Below are 25,309 nucleotides of genomic sequence, written 5' to 3' on the forward strand. Positions count from 1 at the left end.
TTAAGCGTCTGTAGGTCTACTAAAATTTGACTTCTTGGGGCACCTGGGTGGCTTAGTCGTTAAGCGTCTGCCTTTGGCTCAGGTCATGATCCTGGGGTCCTGGGATTGAGCCCCGCATCTGGCTCCCTGCTCGGCGGGAGGCCTGCTTCTCCTTCTCCCACTCCCCCTGCTTGTGTTCCCTCTCTAGCTGTGTCTCTCTCTGTCAAATAAATAATTAAAATCTTAAAAAAAAAAAAAAAGTTTTAAAATTTGACTTCTTAAACTTACCCAGATGTGGTGCTTTTGTTTGTTTTTTCCCCCCATCTCTCCTGGTGTTTATTATGCTTAGCAGCAAAAATTCTTAGGGGAAAAAAAAAAGCCTATGTAAGTTCTAAAGAAAAAGAGCATGGAGAGGTGGCTCTTTTAACTGGGGCATTTGGTGCCATTACTTAGCCCTCGCTGGGGAGAGGAACTTCATGGATTAGAATAAATCATGACAGCTTTACAGAAAAAGAGATGCAGCCAGAATTCTTGGGGTTTGTAAAATATTAAAGGGAACCCTGGAGATATGGCCCTTAGTGTGACAGTAAAAGTCTTTACATTATCCAGGAGGAAATGGCTGAAGACATTCCATTCAAGAGAATGTGCTTCTGAATAGAACACACAGAGCTCTGCCTGGGCTGCTCTTGTGTCGGTCATTTATTTGTCTCTGGTCAGATGAGATGTCTCCAAGATGGTGGAGGCGGGGGGCAGGCAGAGGCGGGTCTCGGGGAGCCAGACATGGTAACTTCAGCGTGAAGAACCCCCAGAGAGGGTGGCTGTGAGCATGGTGGGAACCACGGGTTTTGTTAAAAAAAGAAAAGTGCTTGATAATTTTCTAAATAAGAAATCTCTTTTTTAAAGTCTTATTGCTTAACCAACTGAGCCACCCAGGCACCCCTTTAAAATCTTACTGCTGTTGTTTTTTACTGCTAGTGATAAAACAATGACCCCTTGGCATATTTACTGAAAATTGTTGTCATATTTGTTCTAAGTTTGGTATTGACCTTTTGACTTTGTTTATGGTTGCATTTTGGCATGTAGAAGTTTATTTTTCTATATTTAACATATTTAGAGTTAGAAATCCTTTCAGGATTTTACGCTCTCAGATTAGCACTGATTTGATTGGTTAGGAAAGTGCCAGGTAAGCAATTTGGACATTCACTTGAGTTCATTCCTCTGCTCAGTTAGAAGCCAGCTTACCAGGAGGATTATAGCTCTTGGCTATAGCAAAAGTCTTTGCAGCCATGACTGGTTGGCTGAAGTAGGAGCTTGGAGTTGAAATGATACTAGGTGGGAAAACTTCTAAGAAAAGTGTATTTATTTATTTATTTATTTATTTATTTTTAAAGGTTTTGTTTATTTATTAGAGACTGTGTGAGAGCACGAGTGGAGGTGGGAGATTCTGAGAGGGAGGGAGAAGCAGGCTCCCTGCTGACCAGGGAACCCGACTTCAGGCTCAAGGCTCAATTCAAGGATCCTGGGAGCATGACCTGAGTCAACGGCAGACGCTTAACTGACTGAGCTACCCAGGTGCCCCAGAAAAGGAAATTTATTAATAGTAGCCAAGGAGTGTCAAGATATAATATAGATACCTCAAAAGATTAAACATCAAGTGCGGATTTGATGGATTTGAGGTGAGAATTTGATCTGGTTGAAGTCTGAATCCTCTGATTAAAGATTTTTAGAAAGAGTGAAGAGTTCCCTAAAAATTGGTCTGCAGCCTTGATAACCTTTTCTGGAGTTGTTGAGGAATTTTGGAAATTGTAATGCTTTTTAGTGATTGACCTGGAAGATGGTGCAGTAATGTTAGAACAAAAAATCTGGGGCTCAGTTGGTTAAGCGACTGCCTTCGGCTCAGGTCATGATCCTGGAGTCCCAGGATCGGGCTCCCTGCTCGGCAGGGAGTCTGCTTCTCCCTCTGACCCTCTTCCCTCTCGTGCTCTCTATCTCTCGTTCTCTCTCTCTCAAATAAATAAATAAAATCTTTAAAAAAAAAATCTGGAGGAAGAACTGTCAGGAAGGAAGTATTCTGAATGGACTGACTCTCTCTCCATCCTTTTATATTCAGGGCCTCTGAAAGGAATGCCCTCTCCATCTTCATGTGTTCAAAAGGACGTAATATGGAGTGTGGAGGAGGCTTGAGAATGAAGTGTCAGCACTTCTATTTATTTTTTTGTCTTAAAAACAGAGGACGTTATGTTTTGCAGATAGTCAAAATACTCAGCTATTAAGTGGTGAAGGGATCAGATGAGAAGTTAAGCCTAAGGAAGCAGAGAGGAGAGGATCTGAAAGCAGTAGGTAAGAATCCAGTTCAGCAAACAGCAGTCTCGACGGGGCAGCAAAGACTGGAGGATAAAACCAGGTGGGCCGGCCCAAGTCTTTGTAAATACTCATCCCTTGACAGACACCCTCCTGGGTGTCTGTGACAGGCAGGGCAAACAGCAACAGGCTGCTATAAATAGCAGCCAGGAGCTGGGTTAGTGTGAGTTGTGCCTGGAAGGGGACGGCGTGGGCCAGAGGAAGAGACCGTGTGGTGGAGGGAGCTGTAGGCATCACAGTTGATCACAGCCTCACTTCCTTTCTTGCCCTGGTGAGCCCGACCACTGGTGTTACAGCCGCCTGTGACACTTGAGAGGTGGTATTAATTTGGGGAAAGAGTGAAGAAAAATGGCTCTCTGTTAGGAGCTTTGATTGTAGATCTTTTTTTTTTTTTTTTTTTAAGATTTTATTTATTTGACAGAGAGATAGCCGGAGCAGGAACACAAGCAGGGGGAGCAGGAGAGGGAGAAGCAGGCTTCCCGCCGAGCAGGGAACCCTATGCGGGACTCTGTCCCAGGACGCTGGGATCATGACCTGAGCCAAAGGCGGATGCTTAATGACTGAGCCACCCAGGTGCCCCTTGATTGTAGATCTTTTAAGCTCTCTGGAATTTTGGATCCTTGTTTCAGTACTTGTTTTAGATAGTATGGTTTCTTGTCTATAAATAAGGCCTGAGCAGTAGCCCCTCTTCCATCCAGTAACGAGCAGTGTGATTTTGGGTGACCAGTGAATATCACAGGTTGGAAAGTAGTGGCCTGCTAGCTCTACGTAACTGAGTATTTATAAATTGTAGTTTATTTGTTTTTGCCAATGTTTAAAAATTAGGAGATTTCATGCAAAAAAAAAAATCAAGATTTTTGCTTTGTTTTAAAAAAAATCCCTACTACCAACATAATATAACCATGTACACTAATACCCAGGGCCAATTCCCTCACATTTATTAGCTGTCTGGCCTTGGTAGATAACATGATTGCTATGCCAAACTTGCAGTTTGCCTTTATCTAAATCGAGGATCATTATACCAATCTACTATATATATATCTATGTAGATGTATATATTCACACATCTACACATAAATAATTGAAAAATTAAAACTATTGAAATATAAGGCATCTGATTTTTTTTAAAAGTAATTAGGATTTTTGTTTTTGTTTTGGTGCAGGAGCTGTGAAAGTGATTTTACTTTATTTACTTATTTTATCATATAAAATTGTGTGTTATATATAGTTTTGTCCCTACTTACCTTTTTTATTTAGCAGTTGGATCTTTAAGCTTATTTCCAACTTGCATTGATTCATGAACATTCTGTGTTAATCTGGAGAGAGATTTTTTTTTTAAAAGATCATTCAAGTCTTGGCATAGGAAAGACTATGTCATCTGGTTGAAGTGAAGATAGTTAATACCGGAAACATTGTGACATTTCTCCATGAAAAATATTTGGAAATGGTTTACTGGTTTATCAGGCTACCCCTTTGTTATTCTTCATTCTTAGGATGATTTGTGTAATGTTCTGGTTTTTAAAACCGTACGAAAGGCTCTCTGAGTACATAGCAAAAATATCGTATGTAAGAATAGAAATAAGCATGTGTCTAAATGATTGCGTTTTATTGTTTGAAGCCTGAATTGTCAGGATAGAAACTGAATGATCAGGCTGTGATTCTTTTCTTTCAGTCCACTAATTTCATTCAACACTGATCGAGCCCCTCCCAGGTTTTGAGACATAGATCAATAGTCCAAGGTTAGCAGTCTTCACAGGGACTGGGGCAGGCAGATGATAATTTTGAAAAATGGGACTGTGGAAGTCCTAGAAATGGGTATGGTATTATTCAGCAAAAAATATCTTTGCACCATGACTTCAAAAAGCACTACTGATGTCACAGGTATTTTTTCCTTGATATTTTATTCATCCTGTACGATTGCCCTTTGCTTCTTCAGAGAGATTACCTTCCTCAGAGAGAGAGGTGACAACAGGCTCTCCCTCCTGATGCTTTCTAAGCCATGGGGCTTGCTTCCATTTACATCTCTGCACTTGTCATTTATTTGCTTATTTATCCACTTCTAACAAACTGAAGTGATCATTTCCTTACTCACTGTTGTTTATTGTGCTACCCTGTTACCTTTGCTGCCTGACAAATTACCCCACTGGACTGCAGTCATCTGAAGGCTTGCCCGGGGCTGGAGGGTACATTGCTAAAACATGGTCCATTCACACCCTGGCCAGTTAGCACTGGTTATTGGTACGAGGCTTCTGTTCCTTGCCACACAGGCTGCCCAAGTGCCCTCATTGAATGACACCTTGAGGTACCTAGAGTGAGGAATCCATGGCAGAAGCCCCAGTGTCATTTATGAGCCTCAGAAATCATACTCTGCCAGTTATGCATTGTTTACACACGGGTGCCCTAGTCATTGTGGGAGGGGGCCACCTGAGAGGGTAGAAATACCAGGAGATGAGCATCATGAGGGCTGTTTTAGAAGCTGGCTACCACAGCTGTTTAATATCTCTCTTGTTCCTCATTTGTTGCTTCCTATTTTTGGACAGCAGTGTGGAGTTAGAATGACCATTCTATATTTGTACATAGCTTCCCATGAAAATATACCAGAGGAATTTGAGAAGGACCTAGCTTCCAAATTGCCAGGAACACAGTGACAGATCATAAAATTGCATTGATTTAGAGTTTACTAATTTGAGGATTTGTGTTAGTAGAGGAGTCATTTATAGGATTTTTCTTAAATTTAAAATAATTTCATGTGGCAAGGCCTTTTGACTAGGGAAGATGCATGGGTGGTGTACGATTAAAAATGATAGATTACTAGCAAGTATTTCCTTGATAGTTACGTGTCTTAGTCCTTTTGGGTAGCTATAACGAACTGCCAGAGACTGGGAGGCTTATAAACACAGAGAAATTTATTTCCCACATTTATGGAGGCTTTGAGGTCAGAGATCAGGGTATGTCAGCATGGTCTGGTGAGGGCTCTCACATGGTGGAAGGGGCTAGGGATCTCCCTGGCCTCTTTTTAAGGCACTCATCCCATTCATGATGCTCCACCCTTATGGCTAACCATCTCCTGAAGGCCCCATCTACTAATACCATCACTTTGGGGGATTAGGATTTCAACATAGGAATTTGCAGGGTGGAGCATGCAAACATTCAGACTATAGCATTATATAAATAGATTTATTCTGAGTCTATAAATTTCCTTCAGCTTATCACGTTATACCCAGTATCATCTATTTATGTACGTTATGTACAAGCATTCCCCAACTGGATTTAAAAATAACATTTTTTTAAAGCTCATTACTAAGGATTTAGGTGTTATTCCCTCAAAGGAGAAAATGTTATATTGCTCTCGTGTTCTTTGAATTGAACATGTGTTCTAAGGCATAATTCCAACCCACAGTTATTTAATGTATTAAAGACTATTTTTGTTTTGAAGGTTAGAAGGAAATAATACCATTGCAGTTTTAGTAATTGAAGAAACCAAAGAACTGCAATCTTGAGTAAGAGGAATTATCTTTAATCTGGTGCTTAAGGAAAGATTTCTATAATTTGAGAGAAGGTCTTATTAGAAATTTAGGGAGAATCTGAAAGAGGTCTCTGGATTTCATTTAATTTAAATTATATGTGTGTGTGTGTGTGTGTGTGTGTGTGTGTGTGTGTGTGTTTAATAATTGGTTTTGGGTTGGTCTTTGGAGGGGGGTCTATCTACTAGTAAGTCCTAAAATAGAATGGAGAAAAGAAAAGACTTTACTGGTGTTATACAGTAAACCTTAGAAGAGAAAGGAAGCATGTTGGAGACTAGAAGTGAATGAAAAGAATGAGGAAATTTGGAAAAAGGGGGAGGGTTGGATTTTAAAATTTTTAAAAATTTTTCCTAAATAATTGTCATGCTGTTTTTCCAAATAGTAATAAAATAGAAAGTCATGTAATAAGTTGATGCTTAAAAGAGGAAGTAATGTATAGACAAAAATGATGACTGAGATTATAAATGATTATCTTGTTAATTCGTGATAAATTGCAATCTTATATGAGTCACAAATAACTGTACTTGAAAATTTATACTAGGTAACAAAACATTTTCTTATTCTTGGAATGTTCTTTGTATACCTTTTTTTTTGTGGATTTCTATGCTGCTGTAGATAAAAGAAGATTCTGTATGGTTAATTGAAGTTTTGTGTTTTGGGTTTTTTTTTTTTTTTTTTTTTTAGAGTGAATGGGATAAAACCATATTGAGAAACAGCCTAGGCATTGAGAAAAAGTTCCGTTTATGATTCTTGGAACAGAAAATTGGTAAAATGCCCTCTGAAAGCTGAACCAACTGTTATGACCAGTTTTGGGACATGTCCTTCTCAAAGTTTCAAAGATCCTTGTTGGATCTGTGATTTTATAATTTCTCTTAATCCAGTGATGTTTTAAAATTTAAGATTTAAGAATTTAGGTTCAGTGAATTAAACATTGAATCAGAGTCCATATATAATATATGAACCAGGAATTTAAAATGAAACCTAAGGGGCACCTGGGTGGCTCAGTCGTTAAACATCTGCCTTTGGCTCAGGTCAGGATCCCAGGGTGCTGGGATCGAGCCCCACATCGGGCTCCTGCTCCGCGGGAAGCCTGCTTCTCCCTCTCTCACTCCCCCTGCTTGTGTTCCCTCTCTTACTGTGTCTCTGTCAAATAAATAAAATCTTTAAAAAATAAAAATAAAAAATAAATAAAATGAAACCTCAGTCATGGTTCCTCACTTCAGAGAGCTCACAATTAGATTGAGGAAACAGCTCACATATGTAAGTAATGGAGATAAAAAGTTTATAATTAATTTTTTTAGTGATTTCTTGTTTTTATTTTAAAATTTTAAATATTTATTTATTTATTTTAGAGCAAGAACGTGCATGAGAGGGACAGAGGGATAGAATCTCAAGCAGACTCCCCACTGAGTGTGGAGCTTAACACAGGGCTCAATCCCACGACCCTGAGATCATGACCTGAACTGAAATCAAGAGTCGGACGCTTAACCAGCTGAGCCACCCAGGCACCCCTTTAGTGATTTCTTTTTACCAGTCAAAATTTAAAGTATATTATCCCAAAGTAAGCTTTAACATTGAGTCTAATTTATGTAATAATGTATGTGCCAAATCTAATGCTTGTGGCCACCCCCTCGTCCCCCCATGTATAGCTAAAAATGCCCTGCCCTGCAGGGAGATCCTGAGTTGGAAAAAGACTTGTGCCTTCAAATTGAATGAGGGTCAGAAAGTCCCAGGCAAACTTCATTGGAGATTGAGGATCACTTACTTAGATGCCAGTGAAATTCTTGAACTCCAAGTTTCTTTCTTCTTTTTTTTTTTTAAGATTGTATTTATTTATTTGAGAGAGAGAGACAGAGATAACGAGAGAGAGCATGAGCGGGGAGGAGAAGGTTCAGAAGCAGGCTTCCCGCGGAGCAGGGAGCCCGATGTGGGGCTCGATCCCAGGACCTTAGGATCATGACCTGAGCCGAAGGCAGACGCTTAACGATTGAGCCACCCGGGCGCCCCTGGAATTCCAAGTTTCTAGAACAGGTTGCTTGTAAGAAAGAGGAGGAGAAGATGAGGCTAGTAAAATACTTTTGCAACTCTAGAACTGAGAAAACACTGGAACAACATGTATGAACTTTGAGAGAAAGGACCTACCCACCAGATGTCATATACATAGTAAATGTCAGGGCAGAGAACAAGAAACTATTGGAAATGCAAGGAATACCAACGGTGGACCCAAAATGCTGAAGAATCTACCTGAAGTAACTCTACCAGATAAAGATGGAAGCATAATGTAGTTCTGAGGATAAAAGAAGACAATGAAAATAGGAAGCAAATGCAGTTTTATAGGAAACCTGTACAGTATTGTAAATAGTTAAATCTAAATGGATGGAGATAATCAAAATCTTGCTCTGCCTTTACATCCTTCTCCACCTTTTCCCCAGTTTCAGGCCATTTCCCAGCCCCATCCCCCGCACACTTCTTTATGGTCATTTCAGTGGATTTTCAGGAAGCAGATGAGGTTAAAAGCATGTGTTCAATCTAATGTCCTGATTTAGAAAATCTGTTTTTTAAAATGCTATACTTGTTACCACAAAGGTTGTTGTAAAGTTGTTTGTTCAGTGTTCTTACTGCAAACAATAGAAACTAGCTATGGCAGATTTAAGCCAAAAAGAATTCACGGATGGGGTACTGGATGACTCTTGGGATCCTTGGGAAGGCTGGAGAACCAGGCTCAGTTAACTGGAGAGAAATTGTATAAAACTTCACAGTGACAGCACTATATCTTCATTTAGAAATAAACTGCCTTTTTCTTCTCTTTTCAAATGTAGGTTATATATTTGGGGAGAGCTCCAGAAGAAGCATATAGAATATTAATGTGTGGAGATACATCCTTTATTCCTTTCAGGTAAGTATAAGAATGATATATATGGTAGATTCATTCAATCAAGCCCTTGCCAGAAATATCTTGGTATAGTTGTTTCTGGGGGGAAAAAAGAAAAGACCTGGTAAATAGTCATTTTAGAGTGGGTACAAATAACACCACAGATCTAGGTTGCTCAACAGTGACACTATTGACATTTTGTTGTGGGGGCTGTCTTGTGTGTTGCATCCCCGGCTTCTGCCTACTGGTTGCCAGTGACACCTCCACCTCCACGAAATTAATTGTGGAAACCAGGATGTCTCTAGACATTGCCAGATGTCCCTCGTGGCAGTGAATCACTTCTCTCTGAGAACCTCTGCCACTCATGGAAGCTATACTTTGTAATCAGATGAAGTCCTGGAATTCTGGTACTCAGAGCTACCACTGAGGATTTTGGGAGGAGGAGTTTGGGTCCTGAAGAGTTAAGAAATAAGTTTTCCTGATAATCAGGAGTTAATTTCAGTGGCAGAAAGGAACCTCTTCGTCCTAGTAATATGCTAGCAGAGAGTGGGTGAGGTTGCTAATGTAGCACCACTACTAGAAAAACCAAATGGCTGTGTCATAGAGGATGTATAGAAGTGATGTCCATATGTAAACGGATGATAGCCTCATCCTCATCTCAAACTTACCAGGTGATTGTGTTGAAGATACTTTGAAAAAGCATGTGTTCTTTAAGTTCTAAAAGTTTCTCTACCTGTTTCTCAAAATCCTTGGCTTAGCTATGCAATCAAAATATTGTATGGCACTTAACGTGTAATACATGTGAAATAATTTTTACGGATTGCATACTGTGTTGATAATTTCAAGTACTGCATTTTTCTTCCACTCATAAGTTAGTAGTTTTAGTATTGTTGCATATGCCTTGGATGTTGAAGGTATGGCCTTGCTTTTAAAACGTAAGGTTGTGAATTTGACTTCATTGTAGACGGGTTTTGGGATGGGTCTCCCATTGAACTTAGGCAGAATCTTCTTCAGTAACTATAGGACTGTCCATGGACTTACTCTATAAATAGATATTTGTTTCAGTTCTATATTGCACTGAAAACTGTATATTAAGTGATTTAGCAAATTAGAAGAATTGCTTTGAACCCAGTACTACCATCTTTTCTTTCTAGTGCAAGGATTATGTGGGGTCTTTTGTTATTTGAGGTGGGTAGGAGGAGATGAAGATTATTTTCTAAACTGGAGAGTGTTCTACTTGTCTTCTCAACCTGTAATATAACAGCAACCATATACTTCCTTTAGAAGAAATGCTTGTATCTGTGTTCTATGAGTCACAGGAACATTGGTATACAGTGTTAATTTTGTTGTAGAGTTCTTTATATTGGTATTCCTTTATAATAGTGCCATTCTTAAAGTTCATAACATAAGGTCCTGAAATACAATAAGCACACACATTTCACGTATCCAAGTAAGGATCCATGGAACACTGTTGATGTAAAAGAGGATTTGCATTAATTTAAATGCAAAGGCCAAAAATAGAATAAGTGTTGCTTTTTTGCCATACCTGGTTTAAGTTGATTGAAGTTTGGCACTGAGAAATGAAGTTAGTTACTTCTGGTCCCAGGAGTAAAGTTAGTAATTCTCTAAAAAACAGGACTTTGCTAGAAACAGCTCAAGTTTGTAAAATTTGAATCTTTATAGTCCTAGATGCCAGATATTTGATGTATCTAAAGTATTGTTTCTCCAAGTATGGCCTGTGAACTTTTTGTTATCAGCTGTGATGAGATAAGTATATTAGAAGAATTTGGGCTTGTATTTGAGGTGTTTTTTCCTTCTATCTTTCTAGTAATTCATTTTTATTTGTAAATAAATATTTACATATTTTTATTAAATAGAAAGTATTTTTTATTTACAGAAATTATTGTTATTTTTGGGTATGTAATAATACAGTACTATTGTATTTTATACTTAATGCATTTTACAAAAGTATCAGCCTATGCAGATTTAAAAATCTGGTGCTTCACCACATTTTACTGTTCTTTTAAAGTTGCTAATAAGAAAGTAGGTCAATCAGAATTAATAAAGCTTGATAATATTTTTTTAAGCTTGATGATACTTTGAAAGAAATTGCGTTGTAGTCTTTTATCCTTGCCACTTTAAGTGCGTAGAATAAATATATGCACTTCAAGTGTACGGGATAGCTGTTAAGAAGAATAGCACTCATTTGCAGTTAAACTTTTTATGCTCCATAGCAATATTTAGTTAGATTTAATTCAACTTAGATATAATTCTTAAAGCACTGAGTTTACATGTTTTGTATATACATATATATGATTTCTTAAGGATTATATCAATATATCTCTGCCATCTAAATAAAAATACAATATAAAATGTAGTTCAGTATTTTTTTGATACCTTAGTGTTACTGTTAGGAAGAGCATATACTGCTGTTCTTTGGTATTACCTGTAATACTCCTTTGCTGCTTAGTTGATTTTTTTGTGGGGGCAGGGGAAGGGGGCCTCTGCTTTCTGTTTTCTTTGGAGATAGTATTGTAGTTTTTATAGCTAGATTATTGATGTCAGACCAGGGGGAGTCTGACCCTCAGTTCTGCCACTAACATCTCTATGGTTCTTTACAAATGTGAGCCTTGGTCTCCTATCCATAAGTGGCAATGACAGTAGGATTTCCCTAATGGGGTATGAGGATTAAGTAACATCCTGCATATAAAACACCTAGTATAGTCCCTGTCCTTAACTAACATTTATTGGACATTCATATTTTTGGTTTTTTTTCAATTGATGTATATCTTCATACAGCTAAAAGAAACTTACTAATCTCATATGTATATGTAACTACCATCCAGTTCAAGGTACAGAACACGGCCAGCAATCCTAAGGATTCCCTTCAGCCCCTTTCTAGTCAGTAACCACCCCCCAAGTAACCACTACTTCTACCACATCAGTTTTTCTTGCCTTTGAACTTCATATGAACGGAGTCATACAGTAGGCATTTTGGAGAGTTGGGACCTAGCTTTTTAAATACATAATGCCTGGGGTACCTGGGTGGCTCAGTCCATTAAGCGGCTACCTTCGGCTCAGGTCATGATCCCAGAGTCCTGGGATTGAGCCCCACATCGGGCTCCCTGCTCAGTGGAGAGCCTGTTTCTCCCTCTCCCTCTGCCTGCCTCTCTGCCTACTTGTGCTCTCTCTTTCTCTGTAAAACAAATAAATAAAATCTTTAAAATAAATAAGTAAATATATAAATAAATACATAATGCCTGTGAGATTTATCCATGTTGTGGCAGGTATCAGTAGTTCATCCTTTTTTTTATTGCTTTTGTAGCATTCCATTCTATGAACATATCACAGTTTACTTGCCCTTAGTCCTTTTGATGAATTCTTGTGTTATTTGCAGTTTTTGGCTATTATGCATACAAGCTGCTGTAAAAGCTGTTAAAACCAGTATTTGACATTGTTTTGCAGTTCTCAGCAATACTCTTCTTTCATTGATTCTCATTTGCCTTATTTATTTATTTGTTTATTTATTTATTTATTTATAAGATTTTATTTTTAAGTAATCTCCACACCTAACTCAGGGCTCAAACGTACAATCCCGAGACCAAGAGTCGCATGCTCCACCGACTGAGCCAGCCAGGCACACCCTCGTCTGCTTTTCTAGGTTGTTTTTTTCTTTCTTTTTCTTTTTTATTTTATTTCATTTTATTTTATTTATTTATTGTTAGAGCCCAAGCATGGGGAGCTGCAGGTAGAGGAAGACGCAGGCTCTCTGCTGAGCAAGGAGCCCAATGTAGGACTCGATCCCAGGACCCTGGGATCATGACCTGAGCTGAAGGCAGATGCTTAACAGACTGAGCCACCCAGGCGCCTGCTTTTCTTAGTTTGTTAAATGTTCTTAGTGACAAGTACCCCATCTCCCCCGCTCCAGCCTTACATCCAGATTCATAGCTGCTATTCTGCTGTTTTGAAGAAGCCTGATTGCTTGGGTAGAAGGAAGGATGGTGTGGGTGTATTTAAAGTCGGAGGTGTAAAGAAATAAACATGAATGAGTAAAGAAAGATTTTTGTTGTCTATTCAGGTAGTATGATGTATGAGGCAGAATTTTAGCTGAGCCCGGATTAAAGCTTGTGGAATCATCATTGACTAGAGCAGGGCTTGGCCCATTGTAAGGTTTTCAAAAAATATGCATTGAATAAATGTCTCAAGTTATCACAAAGACTGAATCAACATGCCTTTAACTTGACTGGGGAGGAATTATCAGTAGGTTAAGAAGATAATAAAAGTAACTGAAGAGACATGGTAAAAACACGGGGATGTAATTTGAGAGTTCACCATATTTCCACGGATAATTTTTTTTTAAAGATTTATGTATTTGAGAGAGCACATGCAAGCAGGAGGAGGGGCAGAGGGAGAGGTAGAGAATCTCAAGCAGACTCTACACTGAGCAGGGAACCTGACACAGGGCTCAGTCAATCCCAGGACCCTGAGATCATGACCTGAGCCGAAATCAAGAGTCGGCTGCTTAACCAACTGAGCCAACCTGGGGCCCCTCCACTGACAATTTTGGGTCTGGTTTAGGTTAAATTACTTCATTTCCCTACCATAGGTTCTCTTTCTAAAAATGTTCTTTATTCCTTGAAAAAATTATTCCTATAAAACATAAATTTTGTGTTGATTCTGTAGGTCAGTGGTTCTTAAACTTAAGCATACATCACAATCACCTGGAGGATCTCTTAGAACAAAAATTACCTGGCCCGCCCATAGAACTTCTGACTCAGTAGGTTTGGGGTGGAGCCTGGGAATTGGCATTTCTAACAAGATCGGGTGATGCCTATGCTGCTTGACCAGGGACCACACTGGGAACTATTGGTCATTTTGTTTTTCTCCTTTCTGAATATTGCCAATAAACTATGGGTAAAATCATTTTCTAAGCTGCATAGAGAGCTTTTCTAGCTTTTAGAAGAGAGTGGCTTTTTAAATTCAGAATCTTATAGGAAAAAATGGTGTGTTTTAAGACTTTGTGTGCAGTCCTATGAGGCTAACATATAATTTACCTCAGTGATTCTAACCAATTCAGACAGTAATGTCTAAAACTATTTTAAGTAAAAAGGATGTCCTTTTCCTTCTTGTTCATGTTGCTATAAAAGTGTGTATTCTAAAGGTTTGTGTAAGTTGAAATTTTAAAATGTGCTGTTTAGGGGCACCTGGGTGGCTCAGTCGTTAAGCATCTGCCTTTGGCTCAGGTCATGATCCCAGGGTCCTGGGATCGAGCCCCACATCAGGCTCCCTGCTCCATGGGAAGCCTGCTTCTCCCTCTCCCACTCCCCCCGCTTGTGTTCCCTCTCTCGCTGTCTCTCTCTCTGTCAAATAAATAAAATCTTAAAAAAAAATGTGCTGTTTAATTTTTCAGGTAAATAATATTACAATGGGAAAATCCAACCAAGGCAGGCAATTAATGATGGCGGCTTCGGTAGCAGCCTGGTTCCACCAAGGGACCAAATAAGGACCATTCAGAGAGTCACAGTTGTTTGGCATTTCTAGAATGATCACAATTAAATTAATTTTTATCTTGCCTAATTCCAAACATTTTCACCTTGTAATGGCTCAGGTTAGCTGGAAAGGAGAGAAGGTGGGAGTGGAGGATTGCTTTATTTTTCTGGACAAAATCTTAACTGACATTAAGAGATTTGTGGTAAGATGACTGACAGCCGTTGATGCGGTATTGCGCGGAGTTGTCTGTAAACTAATTTAAACTGCGCAGGAGTACTAAAGGTGGTTGACCCATTAGTTCCTGTGGTTTTCTTGGTACCCTACTCTTCTAAGAATAAGAAAGAAGTTACTCAGTTAACTCGTTAAAGATTGTGAAAACATAATGAGAAGAGCAGACTTTTAACTTGCATCTAGTATTACATATTACCTTGATTTCCCAATATTTTCTTCCTACATGGATGGACATATACCTACAACACATACTTACACTTGTATGCATATATATGTAAATACAGAATCAAAAAGAAGTCTTTGCTGGTAACAGTTTAATATGGTATTTTCCAGTTTGAAGAAAAAACGCAATGCCTTGCCCTTTTGTCGGGAGGGGAATATTTTACTGATTAGAATTCAAGAAGAAACTTTTGAAGCCTAGCCATCAAGGCCAGAAATGATCTTGGGAGATCATTTGAAATTTAGAAAGTGCTCATTATTGATCTACATATATAAAACAGTATCTGCTGGAATAGGTAGAAACTGCAGTGAAATTTATAACAGTGACCTATCTTTGACTTAAAAACAAAAAGGCGAGATTTTTTTTTTTTTTTTTTGATTTTAAATTCTAGTCAGCTCTGTCTTGAGGCAAGTATACTACAGGAAATTAAATTAACTGAGCTATGTATTTCAATACTTTTGGGATTTCAGAGATGCTGCCTATGGAAGTTGCAATTTCTACATTACGCTTCTCGACTGTTTTCATGCAGTAAAGAAGGTAAGTGATTCGTAGGATGTGCCCAGTGTTGAGTTGGAAAACTACAGTTCCAGGAAGTCTAGGCCTTCCACAAAGATCTTCCAAGATGTGTATGATGTCAGTGATACCCCATTTCCCCACTAATGTTAAAATGACGCCAAACCAGAAAAGTTTTTCTGAATCTGAGTGTTTCTCTGAATGAGTTGGGAGAAAAGCTGCTTGAACAACAGAGGACAATTAAGAGATAGTTACATAATTAGGTGCTAAATCCAGACTTGCTTTGAGTGTGTTGTGATTTCAAAGAAAAAGTAAATAGATTACTGGTTTCCAAGTTCTCTTTGATTTGTGTATTTTTTGTGTCCAGTCAATATCCACCAATCCTAATTACAACGGACATTTCTAGAACACGGTAACTGATACAAACACTTCGTTTTTGTATCTTCAAGCATTCAATTTTTAGTTCAACAGAAGAATTTGTATAGCCCATTAGTTTGTTACTAGGTTTCATATAAGACTAAGTAGGGCACCGCTGCTTTGTCAAGGCTATTTAAAAATAACTCTTGTGTTTTATAACCAGGGCTGCCTGCTGTCTTTGACTCCTAGGGACACCTTTCATGTCACGGTCCCCTGGAGTTCTGTGACGCAGCAGACTCTGGTTATAACACTCACTCCCTCAGGTATGTGTCTTGAATGTCAGGGCAGCACAAGAAACAAGAATTGCAAATCAGTTGCCCATGGATCAAATAGGCCTTCAACAACGTCTCAAGTTTTATGTGACTTGTATTTTCAGAGGCAAAAGGAACCTGGGTTTACTTTCTTGTATAACTTAATGTTCTTTGGTGTTTGAGTCCAGTGACTGATGGAGCTGGTCAGGTTCGTTGCCATCGGCTTTGAGGTAGCTCCATCAGGCCTCAGGTTAGGCAGGTAACGTGCAGAGGGAGTGCTCAAGAGATGGAGGGAGAGCAACTGTAAACGAACCTCTTCCAACTGCAGTTACAGTTCCTGCCAGATGGGCCCCTAGGAACTGTTAATGTAGGCAGGCATGCTTGTCCTGATCCTAGGCCTCGCTTCTGTCCTTTAAAAGGAGAGGTGAAAAACTTAGAGAGCCTTAGAAATGGTCAACTATAACATTCTATAGAGGTTTCCATTGTTATTTCTCAGTTTAGTTTTTTTTTTATCAGATATTGCATCCAAAGTCTAATTAAATTAGCAGGAACTATAGACCAAGATTGCTTTTCTCACTCTATATTTAATTTTATTCAGCAGCTTCTGATTTTCAGTTTAAACATTTTTTTGTTGGTAGCTGATTTGGAATATTACTACATATATAAAACATTTATAAATATAATTGTGACTTAATTTTAATGAGGCTTCTAATAGGCTCTCCTGATGAATAGAAATTGCCTATAAACCACATTTTACTGTATCATTCTGTTAGGAACATCTCTATTTCAAATGGAATGACATATATTGAGTATTTTGAATTCAAAGAAATATAATTCATCATGGTCTTGGAATTAGAATTTAAATAGCTATATTTTTTAAAATGGGGGCTTTTTGTTTGGTATTGTAGCCTTATTTTTCATTCGTATTTCAGTAGGTTAAATTTTGAAAGCTGAGTTTACAGAGTCACCCCTTATGAACCAAAACCACCTTGCTGATCAAGAATTCTTGCTTATGCACAGAGATGGAAAGTACAGCATAGAGAATGTAGTCAGTAGTAGTATATAATAACGTATGGTGACTGATGGTGACTACATTTATTGTGAGCACTGAGTAATGTATAGAATTGTCAAATCATTATGTTGGACATCTGAAACTAATAAAACATTGTATGTCAACTGTACTTCAATTGAAAAAAAATTCTTGCTTACATACTGCTTGGCTCGAGGATCATTGAGCAGGGACAGCGCTTCTCGGGGCCACCAACTCATCTTTGTCTCAGAAACTAGATACTCTGCTTATTTTGCTTAGCATGATCTGTCCACTGCAACTCAGAGTGAGGCCACAGAACAGAAATCTTACGGTTTTTCTTTTTATTGAAAGAAGAATTTTCTCAAAATTTTGAATTTTGTAGTATCAGGAACATTTAATATTTTAATTCAAATTCAAAAGAATTTGAAAGTGAAAATATTTACGAAGTGGTGGGATTTGCTTAAGATAAGCTAACCTATAGTTTCTTCTTTTTTTAAATTTATTTAGGGATCATTGCTTGGGCATTATGTTTGAAGGCTGAGTGGTGTTCATCTACTAAGTTTAGTAGGATTACTTTGAAAACTTGGTTATTTAGCTCTGCATGGATAGGATGACTGATGAAGGAAAGTTAAAAAAATCAAATCTCATTAAAATAAATATTGTTATAACTAATTTTCCAGATAATGGAAACATTTAAAACACATAGTCCACCTTCTTTGAAAACGAGTCAGTGGAACAAAATCTAAATATAATAATGTTCTTTTGGGGTACCTCCTGAAGTTTTTAGTTAGGAAATTGGATTGGAAATTGTTTTCTTATTTACATCTTTATTCTTAAAAGCTTTCCTTTGGATTTTAGGCAATGCAGTATGACTTCCTTAATTTCAACTCATTTAACCTTGATGAATATGAACACTATGAAGTAAGTTTTCAAGGATATCACTTTTAACTCCTTTATTCATGTTTTACTTACAGAGATAATATTCTTGTTTTTTAAAGAAGTGAACAATTTAGATGTGTATAGAGTAAAAAAAAAAAAAAAATCAAGTCTTTATCATCTTACCCCCAGTTCTGCAGTTCCAGTTCTTAGTGGTGATTTCTGCATTTGATGCATCTTCTCAGAATGCATGAATGTGCTTATGGGCATTTTTCTTTTTTTTTTTTTTTTTTTTTTTAGTATTGATATTTTAATATCAATACTAAATTGATATTTAGTATTAATATTTTTTAGTATTGATGATTTTCATATAGTGAGTAAATGAGGAAATCATGAAACCCTTAGCATAGGATCTGATGAGATGAATAAATAGTCATTATACATCTAATTACCTCTGGAAAATATGTTTTTATCATAACCTTTTGTTTGTATGCAGTCAAGACACTATTGGTTGCAAGTTACAGAAAGTAAATAGAAATGGCTCAAATAAAAAAATTTATTGACTTACATAAATAAAAAGTCCAGGAGCAGGTGTAACTTCATGCATGACCAGATTAATATACTCCAGTACTTACCAGAAATTGGGCTTAAGCTCCCCAGTAGTGATAGAGATGGCAGCCAGCAGCTTTGATTTATTCGCTCGGCAAACTCATCAGAAAAGACCCAAAGGTTCCTCATTGGCCTGCCTTAGATGTGTCCGCCCCAAACCAGACTGTGGTTCTGATGAGGGTGGTTTGTGGGTGGGCCATCTCCGTAGTCAGAGTGGAGTGCTGGGATCAGCCTTATCAAGCCACACAGACAAGGAAAGAGAGAAGAAAGTCCAGGAAGGCAAAGCAATAGATGTCCTCTATGTTTTCGAATGTTGTGTATTTGTTTTTTAAAGAATAAGTAATTTGGTTCTACCATTCTACCCTTTAAGTAGTAAGATGCTATGCTAACAGTCTCTTCCCCAAGAATACTTGTGGAATCTTGGCTTTTTATCCTACTCTGGTTATCTTGAGCAGACGTTCTCACTCATAATGGAGGGATTCCACAGACAGCACCTCATGCAGCAGTATCTGGAATCCTTGGATAACTGTCCTTTCACAATCGATTGCTAGAGTAACTATTATTTTAAACTGTTAGGTAAAACTGTTTTAGTAGTTACGATTAGTCACTACTGTGACGTGCAAAGATCTAAAGCATAGCTCAAGATTGATTCATTTGGCCCACTGTTTCGTCTCTGTAATAGTATGTTTCTGAAGTACAATATATATTTAATTTGCATCTTAAACTAGTAAATATAACTTAATACCATTATTTTTGTGCTTGTCCTCATAAAATTAAACTAAATTTAAAATAAAATATACTTTCGGGGCGCCTTGGTAGCTCAGTTGGTTAAGCGACTGCCTTCGGCTCAGGTCATAATCCTGGAGTCCCGGGATCGAGTCCCACATCGGGCTCCCTGCTCAGCGGGGAGTCTGCTTCTCCCTCTGACCCTCTTCCCTCTCGTGCTGTCTCTCATTCTCTCTCTCTCAAATAAATAAATAAAATCTTTAAAAAAAATAAAATAAAATAAAATATACTTTCTCTTTTTAGTCAACTAAAACTAGTAAGAATGCCAGTTGGTGTCCTTCAGTGAAGCAGAGTGATATCTTTATATGTTACTAAGGAGTAATATAGGTGCTAATTAGTTTCCCTCTCAATGCAGAAATTGCAATGTTGCGGAGAGTAGCCGGGTTGCCCACAAAAGCTGTTCACTTTAAGTGAAACTGCACTGAGACACAAGAAACTGTTTAGGTAGCTACAGACCATGGGTCTGTATTTAAAAATTTTGGATTAGTGTCTTTCATTGATTCCATGATGCCCATTTTTTCCCATTTTAACTTCTCTGAATTCAGGATCCATCTTACAATCTGTGATGTCTGCGATTCAATGAAATCTAATCACAGGATTCTCATTAAAAACTCCAGATTTCTGGTTTCATTTCAAAATTGGACTATCTGGGCACGTTCTCATTCCTGTTTAGGCCTTTTAGTATGGAACATGGGCTCATTAATTTCCCTTCAGTGATAATTAAGTCAAGTAAATTGGATTTGGATTTCCTGACTGGCCGGCAGATATTCAGGCAACTCCTGGTTTATTTCCTCCTTGTTCTTGGGTGCACCTATGTTATGAATACCCCAATTGCAAAGCTAACTGATCTTGTTTTTATTGCTAGTTCTCTCCTTCTCCACTATCAGGTGTCTTCTACTCCCTGCTTAAGTCTTTGTGTATCCATTTCTATTATTGTTAAAGTTTAGCTATATTTATCTTACAATAATTGTTATGGTAACTTAGTTGAAAGGACTTAACAGGAAGTAAAGTGTTTTAAATTTCAGTCTATATTCATGTTTTTTCCTAGAGATCTACTGTGATCTTACTGTACTTGTAATTTCAAATTTCCTGGTGCAGATTTCTCATTGACCCTCTTACTAAATAGCTAACAAAATGATGGAAGTGTGTCTCTCTAGAAGTAAGGTGTAAATATGGAGAAATCAAGAATTTTGTTTTTTTCCCTTTGTTGAAGGAGTCAAGATTGCTCATATTGGAAGCCAGTTAGTCCTTCGGGAAAACAGGGAAGTTTCTGGATTCCCTCATAGTAAAAAAATTTTGCTTTCTTATTAAGTAGCAGCAACCATATGAGAATTTACATGGATAAAATAACCAAAATACTTAGGTATATTTTAGGTAGCAGCAGTCAGCTCTATTTTCCAAAGGTTGACTACCCTAGAAAAGAAATACTGTTCTAAGAACAGTGATTAGGACCAGGAGAAGTTAACTAACTCTTCCCTGGGAATATTAATAGGAGGCTAAATTTTAGTTTCCTGTCTCCTGGTCATTTATAAACAGTTCTTGTGCTAAAGAAAATGTATTTGAAGTCCTTCAGACACTCAGTATTGAGAAGGGATGTGGACAGGACATGAAGTCTAAACATGAATTGTACTGATCTTCCCTTTGCAGAAAGCAGAAAATGGAGATTTAAATTGGATAATACCAGACCGATTTATTGCCTTCTGTGGACCTCATTCAAGAACCAGACTTGAAAGTGGTATGTGAAAATAGGGAACCTACTACAGTTTTGTTATTAAAAGAAATATCCATCCTGTATTTTTCCTTTGAAAGAGGCCAAAGAGTTAAACCACACTTGTCTGTCTGAATTATTTAAATATACTTGGTCATTTTAGTACATCATTCTGCCTGGCTTTTAACTTCTTAAATTAGTGCTTTTCCGGTTATAATCAAATTGGTGTTCAATCCTAGTCCAGATACTCTTTCCACCCATTCACAGGTAAAATTGTTATCCATTGTTTTTCTTTTCTGCATTTGACAGCATCTGGTGAATTTCTCTATGTAGGTTACCACCAGCATTCTCCTGAGGCTTATATTCCATATTTTAAGAATCACAACGTTACTACCGTTATTCGTCTGAATAAAAGGATGTATGATGCCAAACGCTTTACGAATGCTGGTTTCGATCACTACGATCTTTTCTTTGCGGATGGCAGCACCCCTACTGATGCCATCGTCAAAGAATTTCTGGATATTTGTGAAAATGCAGAGGGTGCCATTGCAGTACATTGTAAAGGTATGTTTCCAGGGCTGGTTAAAGAATGGTGGACAGGGCGCCTGGGTGGCTCAGTTGGTTAAGCAACTGCCTTCGGCTCAGGTCATGATCGTGGAGTCCTGGGATCGAGTCCCGCATCGGGCTCCCTGCTTGGCGAGGGGCCTGCTTCTCCCTCTAACCCTCCCCGCTCTTGTGTACTCTCTCTCTCTCATTCTCACTCTCTCAAAAAAAAAAAAAAAAAAAAGAATGGTGGACATGCATGTATGTATATTTAGAAACACACCATGCCCATTTAGATTCTATGCCAGGACACGTGAAGTTGCCTTTCTTGTTTTTTGTAAGTTGCTTTTTTCTTAAAATCACTTTATTGAGGTATGATTGACATTAAAAAGTATATGCATATATGCATTCTGCATATACAGAATGCTTTTAAAACCCTAATTTCATATAATCTAAATTATATTCATTGGTAACCCTACAAAACCTTAATCTCACTGAAATGCATTCATTTAGGGGTGCCAGTGTGGCTCAGTCGGTTAAGCGTCCAACTTTTGGTTTCGGCTCAGGTTATGATCTCAGGGTCGTGAGATCGAGTCCCATGTCAGGCTCGTACTTGGCAGGGAGTCTGCTTGAGATTCTCTCCCTCTCCCTCTCCCCCTGCTTTCTCACATGTGTGCTTTCTCTTTCTCTCTCTCCCTCTCTAAGATAAGTGAATAAAATCTTAAAGAAAAAAAGATATGCATTCATTTATTCCTCAAATACCTATTCAGGGCCTTTTGTTTGATATGTTCTAGAATATATCTAGAGCAGACTCTGAGAGCTTATCTCTGTGGAGCTTATATTCTAACAAGTTGCTTTGTTTTCAGCAGCTAAAGCAGTGCTTTGGCACTTAATAAGTATTTATTGAATGAATGATTGTGTAATAATAATTGTATGATGTACTAGGGTTTACTTAACTTCTCCCACATTTAATAATGGAAAAAAGCAACCAGATAGAGGATCAGTAAGGAAATAGGAAATAGAGGATTTGAACAACACAATAAACCAACTAGAAATAACAGACATACTCAGAACACTGCCCCCCAACAAGAGAATACACATTTGTCTTGAGTACACAGAGGCCATGGTGGTAATTGTTACACAGCAATGAGTTGGTTAATGCCACTGAAATGTACCCTTAAAATGGTTAAAATGATCTCCAGACTCCGACCGTAAAGAAACCTAGATTTTTTAATTACTGGGCAAAGAATTTGAAACAGCTGATTTAAAAATGCACAGTGAGCTAAAAGGAAACATAGAAATAAAACCACGAAAATGATGCATGAACAAAAATGGTAAACTTTATGTCCTGTATATTTTACCACAATTTAAAAAAATAAATAATTCCAACCCTGGTTATAATTTTTTAAATTATAATAAGCAGTTGAGGTTATTCTCACCCTCATTCAGGGTGGTTCTGCGCCCCCCAGCAGACATTTGGCAAAGTCTGAAGACATTTTTTTTTGTTTTCACAAATTGGTGGGAGGATGCTACTGGTCTCTGGTGGGAAGAGACCGGTGATGCTCTTAAATAAATAGCCCACAGTGCACAGGACAGCACTCACACCGGCCCCAAATGTCAACAGTGCTGAGGTTGAGAAACCCTGAGGTTGACTGGTGGCCAGTTAAAAACCTGAAGAGGATTTGATATGACTGGATCTTTGTTTTGGAAGAAAACTGATGGCCGTGTAAAGCTTGGATTTTAGGGAGTGTATTAATTTGCTTGCGGGACCACAGCAGAGTACCACAGACTGTGTGGCTTAAACAAAAATTACTGTTTCACAGTTTCGGAGGCTAGAAATCTAAGGTCAAGACTCCGGTAAGGCTGATTTCTGGTGAGGCGTCTTCCTGGCTTGCGGGCAGCTGCCTTCTTTTTGTCCTCTGTATATACTCATCTCCTGATGTCCCTTCCTTTTCTGCTAAGGACACCAGTCCTATTGGATTTGGGGCTTTCCCCACGTGACCTTATTTAACCTTAATTACTTCCATAAGGCCTTTTTCCCAGAGATGGTCACATTGGGAGTTCTGACTTTAACGTGGATTTTTGGAGAGGCAGGGAGCAGGGGACACAGTTCAGTCCATAACATTGTGTTCTCTGGTTACCCAATATTTCCTGTCTTCATATGACAGCCCATCCCAACAGCCTCCAAAGACAATCCATTCCAAAATCAGTTCCAGGTCCAAAGTCTCATCTAAATATCCTCTAAGTCAGATAATGGATAACACTCCAGGTACAATTCATCCTGAGACAGAATTCTTCCCCAGCTGTGAACTGTGGAACCTGACAAGTTAAGCGCGTCTAAAATACAATAGTGGGACACCCATAGAGTAGGCGTTCCCATTCCAAATGAGAGAAATCAGGAAGAAGAAAGGTCTGACCGGTCCCAAGCAACTCCAAAACCTGGCAAGGCAAATGCTAATAGATCTTAAGGCTCAGAATTGATGATCTGGTTCATTCCCTGTTACGCAGGCTCACACGGCTAGCAGCCATGCCCCTGAGGTTGTGGGCAGGAACAGCCTGGCCACAGAGCTGGCCCTACCGTTTGAAACCTAGGACTAGACAGCCTTGTCCCCGGGCTTATGGTGGCAGTGTCAGCCTTGTTGGTCCCTTGGGGTTATGCTTCCCTTTTCTTGAAGGATGAGGCATGTTTCCAGTGAGATATTTCTATTAGTCCTATTAGAATTCCAGAAACCTGAAAGCCTTCCTTTATTTCATCCTGTGTGATGAGTTCAGACTGGCAGTGTGTCTGCTTGGTATAATCAATCCCAACACTGTTTTTGGCTTCTGCTGAGATGGCTGATTAGATCCATAGGTAATCACTTTATGGAGTAGATCATTGACCATACTCTTGGTGTTCTTTCCAGAACACACTTTCTCACTGTTTGCAATATGGATAGGCCTAGAATTTTCTAAATGTTTAGTTTCTGTTTTGCTTAACAATTCCTTCTTCAGTTCATCTGTCTTCTCTCACGTTTTACTGTCATAAGGAGAAACCGGGCTGTACTTCAATACTTTGCTTGTAAAGCTCCTTTGCTAAATATCCAGGGTTGTAACTCACAAGTTCTACCTTCCATAAAGCACTAAAACAATTTAGTCAGGTTTTTTTTTCCCACACTTTCTCACTGTTTGCAATATGGATAGGCCTAGAATTTTCTAAATGTTTAGTTTCTGTTTTGCTTAACAATTCCTTCTTCAGTTCATCTGTCTTCTCTCACGTTTTACTGTCATAAGGAGAAACCAGGCTGTACTTCAATACTTTGCTTGTAAAGCTCCTTTGCTAAATATCCAGGGTTGTAACTCACAAGTTCTACCTTCCATAAAGCACTAAAACAATTTAGTCAGGTTTTTTTTTTCCATTTTCTAACAAGGATTTCCTTTCTTCTGGTTTCCAATAACATGTTCTTCATTCCCATCTGACTCAGAATCAGAATCACCATTAACACCCATATTCCTACCAACAGCCCCTTCAAGGCTATCTGAGTTTTTTCTAACATTGTGCCTTAAAACTTCCAGACTTCTACAGTTCCAACTCCAGAGCTCCTTCCCATTTTTATATATGTTACAGTAGCACACCATTTCACAGTACCAAAGTCTGTCTTAAGTCAGGGTTTTCCAGAGAAATTAGAACCAATGGGATGTAGATATAAGGAGATGTATTATAAAGAACTGGCTCATGTGAATATGGAGGCTGACAAGTACAAAATCCATCATGTGAGTTGGCAGGCTAGAGACCCAGGAGAGCCGATGGTGCAGCTTAAATCTGAAAGCAGGCTGTTGGAGAATTCTCTCTAGCTTGGGGAAGCCAGTCTTTTTGTTCTCTTCAGACCATCAGCTGATTGGATGAGGCCCACCCACATTAT

At 38.4% G+C, this 25,309-nt stretch overlaps 1 protein-coding gene across 10 annotated transcripts in view; it reads left to right on the top strand.

Moving 5' to 3' along the window:
• The window catches only part of CDC14B (cell division cycle 14B), a 111,821-nt gene that overhangs the window by 61,993 nt on the left and 24,519 nt on the right, over positions 1-25,309 (top strand). For 6 of the 10 annotated variants that reach the window (XR_003523607.1, XM_027614869.1, XM_027614872.1 and 3 more), the window contains exons 5-9: positions 8,684-8,760; positions 15,148-15,214; positions 17,747-17,809; positions 20,807-20,894; positions 21,177-21,431. Coding sequence is in view for 9 of the 10 variants with exons in the window: in XM_027614869.1 (XP_027470670.1) it covers positions 8,684-8,760; positions 15,148-15,214; positions 17,747-17,809; positions 20,807-20,894; positions 21,177-21,431 (550 nt within the window). In the remaining variant the exon portion in view is untranslated. The remainder of the gene's footprint in view (positions 1-8,683; positions 8,761-15,147; positions 15,215-17,746; positions 17,810-20,806; positions 20,895-21,176; positions 21,432-25,309) is intronic. The other 4 variants (XM_027614874.1, XM_027614871.1, XM_027614878.1 and 1 more) reach the window with 1 other exon arrangement.

This window comes from Zalophus californianus, chromosome 13 (genome assembly GCF_009762305.2).
Source record: "Zalophus californianus isolate mZalCal1 chromosome 13, mZalCal1.pri.v2, whole genome shotgun sequence".
Classification (NCBI taxonomy): domain Eukaryota; kingdom Metazoa; phylum Chordata; class Mammalia; order Carnivora; family Otariidae; genus Zalophus; species Zalophus californianus.